The sequence below is a fragment of the Aptenodytes forsteri genome, unplaced genomic scaffold (assembly GCF_000699145.1).
Source record: "Aptenodytes forsteri isolate BGI_AS27 unplaced genomic scaffold, ASM69914v1 Scaffold492, whole genome shotgun sequence".
NCBI classification, from domain to species: domain Eukaryota; kingdom Metazoa; phylum Chordata; class Aves; order Sphenisciformes; family Spheniscidae; genus Aptenodytes; species Aptenodytes forsteri.
Window position 1 is genome coordinate 829874 of NW_008794172.1, and position 8687 is coordinate 838560.

General features: G+C 58.0%; 1 protein-coding gene across 2 annotated transcripts in view; it reads right to left on the bottom strand.

The window, feature by feature from the left end:
• STAT3 (signal transducer and activator of transcription 3) overlaps positions 1 to 7949 on the bottom strand; it is a 10695-nt gene extending 2746 nt beyond the window's left edge. The window contains exons 1-21 of one of the 2 annotated variants that reach the window (XM_009282777.2): positions 7801 to 7949; positions 7041 to 7185; positions 6781 to 6879; positions 6227 to 6322; positions 6061 to 6142; positions 5537 to 5631; positions 5176 to 5327; positions 4567 to 4725; positions 4349 to 4441; positions 3477 to 3536; positions 3155 to 3184; positions 2905 to 2998; positions 2773 to 2820; positions 2450 to 2533; positions 2256 to 2354; positions 1938 to 2073; positions 1663 to 1715; positions 1479 to 1573; positions 1015 to 1154; positions 385 to 597; positions 60 to 102 (exon numbers count right to left, since the gene is read on the bottom strand). In XM_009282777.2, coding sequence (XP_009281052.1) covers positions 60 to 102; positions 385 to 597; positions 1015 to 1154; positions 1479 to 1573; positions 1663 to 1715; positions 1938 to 2073; positions 2256 to 2354; positions 2450 to 2533; positions 2773 to 2820; positions 2905 to 2998; positions 3155 to 3184; positions 3477 to 3536; positions 4349 to 4441; positions 4567 to 4725; positions 5176 to 5327; positions 5537 to 5631; positions 6061 to 6142; positions 6227 to 6322; positions 6781 to 6879; positions 7041 to 7185; positions 7801 to 7928 — 2144 coding nt within the window. In that variant the 5' untranslated portion in view covers positions 7929 to 7949. Of the gene's footprint in view, positions 1 to 59; positions 103 to 381; positions 598 to 1014; positions 1155 to 1478; positions 1574 to 1662; positions 1716 to 1937; positions 2074 to 2255; positions 2355 to 2449; positions 2534 to 2772; positions 2821 to 2904; positions 2999 to 3154; positions 3185 to 3476; positions 3537 to 4348; positions 4442 to 4566; positions 4726 to 5175; positions 5328 to 5536; positions 5632 to 6060; positions 6143 to 6226; positions 6323 to 6780; positions 6880 to 7040; positions 7186 to 7800 lie in introns of both variants that reach the window. The other variant, XM_009282770.2, reaches the window with a different exon arrangement.
• Positions 7950 to 8687: the final 738 nt, after the last annotated feature.

Sequence of the window (8687 nt, forward strand, 5' to 3'; positions counted from 1 at the left end):
GCTGAACCCACAAACCCCCCCCCCCCCAGCGCTCACAGACACCCCCCAGGAACACTCACGGGGTGACACAGATGAACTTGGTCTTCAGATACGGAGCAGCACCTGCAGAGGAGCGAGCAGCCTCGTCACCAGGTGCTGGAGGAGGAACCCCGCTCTCCTCCCCCTCCGGAGCACAGACCTGCGGACAGCGCCCACCCTCCCAGCCCCTGCGCAGCCCTCACTGCCCACACCCCACAGGGACCCTGCCACTAGTCCCACGCTATGGCTATGCCCTCCAGGGACCAGCACAGGATCCTGGCTGGTGACAGCTCTTCCACCAGTGCTGTCCCTGGAGCCTCCCTGCAACACAGGAGCTGTGCCGGAGCGCAGAAAGTCAACGACTACCTGAGTCAGTAGCTTCAGAGTGCTCCTGGCTCTCAGAACGGCAGTACTTCCCAAACGCCTCCTCCTTGGGGATGTCTGGGTACAGGTACACCAGGGGGGACACCAGGATGTTGGTGGCATCCATGATTTTGTAGCCCATGATGATCTCCGCAAATGACATGTTGTTCAGCTGCTGTTTGGTGTAAGGCTCCACAGACTGGATCTGGGTCTTCCCTGTACAAAGAGACTTTTGACACAGGGCAAGACACCCGCGTTCCTCAGGCAAAGGCAAGGCCTTCCTCGAACACCCCAGGGGCAGCAAGGACAAGAACAGCCTGAGGCCATGCTCAGCCTCACGAGGCACCCAGCAGCAGACCACGGGGCAGGATGGGGACCTGCCAGGTGGTTTCAGTGCCATGGAAAACTGCAGCACACAGGCAGCATGTGGGCAGGGACACCCAGGAGGCAGAGACCAGCAAAGGGCACCCAGGCCCTAAGATTTAACCTAGGCAGAGGGCTTGTCAGGACAAGGACAAGGACAAAGACAAAGAGCAAGTGTCTTATCATGGGGTTCCAAGCCTTCTTCAGAGCCAGGAACGCTGGCTGAGCAAGGCACGGCACCCAGGGCAGTGAGGGGGGAGAGCAACGTACCGCTGATGTCTTTCTCCACCCACGTGAAGGTGATGCCACCTTCCTTGCTGCTCTCACTGAACCGCAGCAGGAAGGTTCCTGGAGGCTTGGTGCTCAGGATGGCTCGCTCCCGCTCCTTGCTGATGAACCCCATGATGTACCTGGGCAACAGTAAGCGAGGAGAGCAAGGGTGGGTCAGGACACCAGAGCCAGGATTCCAGGACGTAAACCCTGCCAGCTCTCTGCACAGCATCAGGCAGCAGCAGGACCTGGCCTGGCCACCAGCAGAGCCACCAACATTTTAAGGATTCCTAGGTGGGTTTTCACTCTGAACCACCCAACAGGGCCTGGACAGAAAAAGCATCCCAGGAGACCCCACCTGCACCTGGGCAAGGCACCTCACTCCATCAGGACAGGACCAGTGGGACCCCTCCCAAGGCCCAGCCCAACCAAGGGTCTCTGGATTTATGCTGGCCAAGGCTCACCCTTCGTTCCACAGCGCCAGAATGTACTTTTTCACCAAGTCAATGATGTTGTCCAGCCAGACCCAGAAAGAGAAGCCTTTGCCAGCCATGTTCTCCTGAGGAAGAGGGCAGAGAGGCTATGAGCATGGCTTGGAGGAAGGGAACAGCCACGGGAAGGTGCTCGGGGCAAGAGAGGGAGTTATACCTTGCAGAACTTGGCCCAGGTGATCTGACAGCCGGAGTAATTCACACCTGGCCCTGGCAGAGAACAGGAGCATCAACATTTAGATAGAGCTGTTCTTCCAAAGACACCATTTCCAGGGAGCAACACAAGGTTTGTGTTGCTTGCAAGGAAGCCACTGAAACTGAAAATTATTGCTCCCCTCCCAAATAACACAATCTTGCTCCTGTATTGCATTTACAGACAGGGAGCCACCCCAAGGGACAGCAGGGACAGGCAGGACACCCAAACCGGGTTACCTAGAAGTTTTTCTGCCAGTGTTGTCAGCTGCTCGATGCTGAGGCCGCGCTTCGTGGTGGAGGAGAACTGCCAACTCAGCACCTCTGCCACCTGGTCCCAGGTCCCAATGGGGGGCTTGGTGAAGAAGTTCACGTTCTGCACGAGGGAAAACACAGCCCTGAGCAGGACATGGGACAGAAATAGGGCCAGGTCCTGCCCCAGCCCTGCTCCCAGGCCACAGCTTCCCTCTCCCTGCCTGCAGCCTGCCTGCTGGGACACTCTGGTCCCAAAGCCTGCACTGCTGCTCTGCCAGCTGCCTCCACAGCACCAGGCCCTACCTTGGGGTTGTTGGTCAGCATGTTGTACCACAGGATGGACGCCCAGGCATTGGGCATCTGGCAGATGTTGGAGATGACCACCACAGGCAGCGAGTGGGTCTGCACAGACAAGACGTGACCACAGGCTGGGACATCTCTCAGGGCTCCTCTGCGCCCAGGCCCATGGCAGCAACAGGTAGTAACCCACAGCTCACCTCCAGGTCGATCTTCAGCCCCTGGTGATACACCTCTGTCTCGAAGGTGATGAGGTGCAGCTCCTCGGTGACTATCAGCGAGGCCTAGGGTGGAAAAGGACACAGTGAGCATGCAGGAGACACCTGCCCTCGGCCTGACACACGGCCATCAGGCCCAACGCTGCTGCTCAGGGCTGGTCTGGCAGCTGCCAACATGCCAGAGGGTGCCTGCGGACACCCCCTCTCAGGGCAGGGCTCCCGCTTCCCCTCATGGCTCAGCTGCTCGACAGGGAGCAGAGCTGCCGACAAAGGGCTCTCCTACCCAGGGCCCCCCCAGCACTTACATCGCAGTTGGCTCTGCCTCCGTTACCGCACCGTTGCTCCCGCAGGGTCTGCGGAGAGAAGGAACAGGCTGAAGCAACACTGTGACGGCACACGGCCTTAACAGGAGCAGCCCAAGAGCTCGTGGTACCTACCAGGTGCTTGAACTCTGCTGAGAGGCTGCCGTTGTTTGACTCCTCCATGTTCATGACCTTGGTGTTTGTCCCTAGGATGTTAAACTTCCGGGACCTCAAAAGAGAAAAGACAAAGCGTGGCCGACAGGGCCCTCTCAGAGGAACGTGCGGTAGGACGTTTGCCAGGATTAAAAAGCAGAAGCAAGAGAGAAAAAAAAACAAAACAAAACCAAACACAACAAACAAGCCACAAATCCAACATTGCACTTACCCCCGAAGTGCTGCAACATCCCCGGAGTCCCTAGGAAAGGAGAGAGAGACACTTGGTCATGGCTGTGGCCTTTCTACCCTGATGCAGACAAGCTGGTGTGTGGGGCTGGCTGTATCACAACATCGAGTCCCACAAGCCCCCCAGCCTGTCCCCCCACATGGGAACGAACCCTTGGGACCCAGTGCCACCCTGCACCCTCCCCTTCTACTGGGGGTCATGCTGGCCCTCGGTGCAGGGATGGAGCCTGACCCAATGGCAGCAGGAACAAGTCCCACTCCAGTAGCCCCATCCAACACCACCAGGATCAGAGCACAGGACTCACTTGTCAATGCAGACTTTAATTTTCAGCTGATAGTTCAGCTCTGGAAACTTGACCAACAACCTGCAAAGAGTCAGCAAACGCAGAGCATGAACATCCTGCACACGCAAACAACTCCAGTTCAACACAGCATCTGGCACAGACTGCAGAACAGCTGGATGGACAGCAGTGCTGTGTGCATCCCCCAGCAGGCAGTACCACGGTTCACACCACAAAGTTCACGGGGACGTGGCATTATCCAGCTCCTCTGGCATCCCTGAGCCCGTCTGCACACAGGCCTGTGACATGTCAGCCCTGACACCTGTCCCCAGAACTGGGGAGGTGCTGATGCTCCCCTGAGCACCCTGAGGCAGGCTCATTTTGGCTGCTGACTGCCCACAGCAGGCAGACATCTGCTCTGAACAAACACCCTCCACACTGCTCTGTGGCCAGATGCTGCCACATGCCAAGGGGGCAACAGGGGCACAGCTGGGAGATGGTGAAGAAGCTCCAGGCAGAGCCTGGTGTCAGAGCAGCCACTCTCTGCAGAGGCTGGCGGGGAACATGGGCCAGCTGAGAGGCAGCTGGCCAGGGATGCACTAACGCTTCCTGCCACCCACCCCCGCAGCGGGATTTACCAGAACCCCGGCTGCCTCCAGGAACACAGCAGAGCCCCAGCCAGCCGCCGCCATCCCTGCACTGAGTCACACAGGCGGCACTCCAGCAGGGCCAGCCTGCTGGGGTTCACTCCCTCCCAGCACCAGCACTCCCCAGGCAAGCTGAAGGCTGGATCTGCACCAGCATCTCCTTCGGAGAGAAATCCTGCTTTGCTTTTCCCCACATGACTCCTTTACCATGCCCATAGTGCAGTGGGATCGCAGGGGCCAGCGACCCACCTGACTTTGGTGGTGAACTGCACACCAGTTTTGATGACCAGGGGCCGGTCGGGGTGCATGGGCATGCAGGGCTGCCTCTCCACGACGAAAGCACTGCAGGGGAAAGGCACAAGAACCACAGTCAAACCTCAGGCCCGCCCAGCATGCTTACTGCCCACCCCTCCACCCACCACCTGTGACCAGGGGCCTGCCCACAGCTCCCTCCCAGACCTCAGCACCTTTTCATCAGGTTCCTGAACAGCTCCACAATCCGCTCCTCCAGCATGGGCCGGTGTTGGACGATCGGATCACCCTTGTAGGACACTTTCTGCTGCAATTCTTCCAACTTCTTGATCTGCTGCCGGGTCTGTAGCTGTGATTCAGCAAGAGAGGTTATCCTAGGGGAGCAGGAAGAACCAGTGTTAGCTCTGGCTGCCGAGCCCTGCACAGTCCCAGCCCGCAGAGCCCTCCTCTTCCCTCACTTGTGCGAGAGAGGACACTCTCTGTACCAAACCAGCAGAGAACAGAACATGTTTACAGCTCCTGGCCCCATGCATTTTTCTAGGCCATGCATTACAAAAGAAATATGCACGCACCCAAGTTCTGCAGAGACACACCAGGTACAGGAACTTCTCACAGCAGCCTTAAAATCCCACAGGCCTGGGGCTAACCATTCCAGCACTAGTACCCACTATCGAGGATCAGTTTGACTAGTGGATTACATTTATGCTTGCAGGCATCAGAAACCATTTTACAAGGATGTTTCCAGAGGCAAAGAGCTCATTTCCACTGCAGGTGTTTGAATGCCACCTCTCCAGTGACGGAACCAACCCCCAGCCAGCTCCTACCAGTTCTCAAGCCGGTCTAAGCAGATATTCGGTGGGCCGCCAATGCAGGCGATCTGCTGCCGTCTCTTCCAGTCTGCCAATTCCTCATCTGCCAGCATCTTCTGCACATACTCCATGGCTGACAACAGTCCAGCAAGCTCACTCACAATACCCTGTCAAAAAAGAAAGCAGAACCTTCAACACCCTGTGACTCCTTCCGAGATCTGCAAGATTCACATTCACAGACAAGAAAGAAGTCGCCCAGGGCTGTGTTTCCAGCGCTGCTCTCAGTTTTGGCTATGCAGGAACACCAAACTCATACCCTAGAAAAAGGGCACCACTGCACCCCAGGGGTATCTGGAGGGCCAGCTGCACGACATACCCTTCGCATTTGATCTAGCGCTGTGAGCATCTGTTCCAGCTGCTGCATTTTCTGCCGGGTCACCGACTGATTGTTTCCATTCAGATCCTGCATGTCTGTGCAGAGAGGTGAGAAATGTTCAGCCACGCACATGGATTCCTCCTACCCTCCCAAGCATCACACAAACAAAAGACCTCCACTGCAAAGGAGCAGGCACCCTAGAAAGCAGCAAAGGAGCAAGGCACCCTAGAAAGCAGCGATCTCACACAGCCTCTAAGCACCTTGCTGGTTTTCCTGCATGCACAGCAGCGCTGTCACCTCCACATGCCATTTCTCTGCTCACAGGCAGAGCTCTGGTTCAGCTCCCCTGGAGGCAGTGTCAGAAACAAAAGACAAGGTTTCTCCAATTGCCATGCAAATGCTGTGAGCCTAAGCCACCCTTCTTGCTCGGAAAGGAGGCACCGGGAGGGCTGGAACACACCCTCCAGCAAGTTTCCTTGCAGGAACACACTTTGGTTTGCCAGACGCTAATGAGCTTTCATTACCTCCTTGGCTTTTCAAAGTCTTGTAGTTAAAATCAAAGTCATCCTGGAGATTCTCCACCACTTTCATCTTCTGCTCCAGATCCTGCAAGGCAAAAGATGTGGATTTATTCAAACCATTAAATCACCGTGGTAGGGAAAGGAGAAGGTGCCTAGGCAGCACACATACCTGCACCCTCTTCCTCACATCCTGCAGATGCTGCTCCAGCATCTGCTGCTTTTCCGTCACTACAGCTGCTGTCGGATGTGTTGCCTGTCCCCCTTGCTGCAGAGGGGACAAGGAGGGCATTAGAACAGGGCCATGACCCAGGGATGCTCCTCTCCCAGCCTGAGGAGGTTTTGCAGGAAGGGTCTTCACCCCCTCACTAACAAAAGCCAATACAGCTGGCTGCTTGCTTGCAGCATTAGCTCCAAGGCTGCACAGCAAGGCACACGGTGCAGGGCACACCCCACAGAAGGGGCAAGAGGAGAGTTGGATGCACAAAGCTAACAGCCACCACAGGCAGAGAGCACCCAGGCTGCATCCTGGTGGGAAACAGCTGCTGCCTGGAGAGCAGAAGTTATCAGCGACCGCAGCTGGACCATCCCTCAGCACAAAGCAGCTATCATTACTGAAAGAAGCAAGTGGGGAGCTTCAGACTGGAGCTTCCCCACAGCACCGAGTACCACAGCGCTGCCAGGCGGGCGGCAGGACGGCAGCCCCAGGATACCCAAGACACTTACCTGGGCTGCAGTGGCAGCTGTCTGGAGGAGCCGCGACTCTTCCCACAGGCAGCGAGCCACAATACGGGCTATTTCCATCGGCTTCTCCAAGTATCTGCTCTGTAAAAAGGTTCAAACCCCCAAGGTTAGCAGGCACAATTTAACCCCCAGGATCTCTGCATCCTTTAGGGCTGCGGGTCATGAGCTGTGCCAAGGAAGCTGTTGGACTTCCACAGGCTCCCCCCGCGGCCCCCCCACCAAACCAGCGCTTCCCACCTCACCTGCAGGAACTGCTTGATGCGCCGCAGGTTGTGCTGGTACAAGACATTGGACTCCTGCAGGAAGCGGCTGTACTGCTGGTCAATCTCCCCCAGCAGGTTGTGGAACACCAGCGTGGCATGCGACTCCTTGCTGGCAGCGTACGCCCTGCACGAGGGAGGGCAGAGTCCTTGGTGCCCAGCACCGGGGAAGGGGCAAGGCAGTGCGAAAGGCAGCACTGCAGGCAGCTCTGCTCAGGCCTGCTGTCCCCTGTGCAATTTAACACTTCAGCCATCTTCCTAACCTGCACCAGAGCAAGGGCCAGAGCAGGCCTGACTTGCTTCACGCCAATAAACTGAGCCCTTGGCCTGCGCCCGCAAGGGCAGGGCAACAGAGAGGTTTTGGACTCAGGCTTAAAGTCTGGCCTTAAGCCAGGCAGACAGCACACACGAGCACCTCACCAGTCCCACGTGCTCTCTGGACGGGATCCAGGAATCAGTGCTCTGTGTCAACCTCATTTACAACAGAGGCCAATGTAAGTCAGCCCTGTACAGAGACACCTCTGCTTTGGAGCTCCCCCTTCTCCCGGTCTGGGGTCTGACACCGTGTGCACAGAGTCCCGCTCCCCTTTGTGCCACACAAGCCTCAGGGAGGACCAGTCCTGCCACGTCAAGAGCCTAGGGAAAGCAGCAGAGCTCCTCCAGACCGCCTTGGCACCTGCTGCCACCCCAGGGTGGGTGTCCCGAGCAAAGTCCCCAACGCCAGCATTTTGCAAGGCCTTACCAGTCCTGGCTCTCAATCCATGGGGCCAGGAACTGCCGGAGCTCCATGGGAAAGCTGTCGCTGTAGAGCTGGTGGAGCTGCTCCAGGTACCGCGTGTCGAGCTGCTGCAGCTGGTTCCACTGTGCCATCCTGGCCAGCTCCGGAGACCTGGTGGGATGGGCACGCATGCTGCTCAGAGCTGGCACCCGGGAGCCTCCAGGCTCCCTCCTGCCAGCTGTTCGGCAGGACCCAGCCACAACTGCTGCTCCCCTTTGGGGAGGGTTGATGGGGCCAGAACCAGAGACAGCCAGAAAACGGTGAGCCCAGGGCACACAGCTCTGGGAGGGCTGGCACAGGCAAGGGCCAGGCAGTGCCTGTCGCTCCAAGGGCAGCATGGGGCCAGGGCAGCTGCTGGGTGTGCAGCTCTGGGCCCACGACACTGCAGAGCTCCAGCACACCCTGAGGGATGAGCCCAGGCCCGGTGTCCCTGTAGAGCCGCTCCCACGTCCAGGAGCTGGTTCCTCTTCAGCAAAACCTGCCCTGAGCCGGCAGCCGCAGGACCAGCTCAAGGAGCCCTGGGACCGGCACCGGTTTGTGCCTCCAGGCTGGGCTCTGGCAAGGCGAGAGTGGCTGCCAGCTCCAGCTGGCAAGGCGGGCACCGCTGCCATCACCCACGGGCGGGCCTGGGACAAGGGAAGGCGAAACCACAGACTGAAACTGCATCCTTAGTGCAGGAATAACTTCACGCATGCCTGGGGGAGGGTGGAGAAGGAACCAGCCTGGCTGTGAGGGGAAAAGCCCTTTTCACACCTGCCGACATCTTTGCCCTGGTACTCGGCCCCGGAGCCCCGGGCAGCGCAGGATGTAGCCACGCAGCGTCGCCTGCCTACAGGGTGAACGGTAAAGCA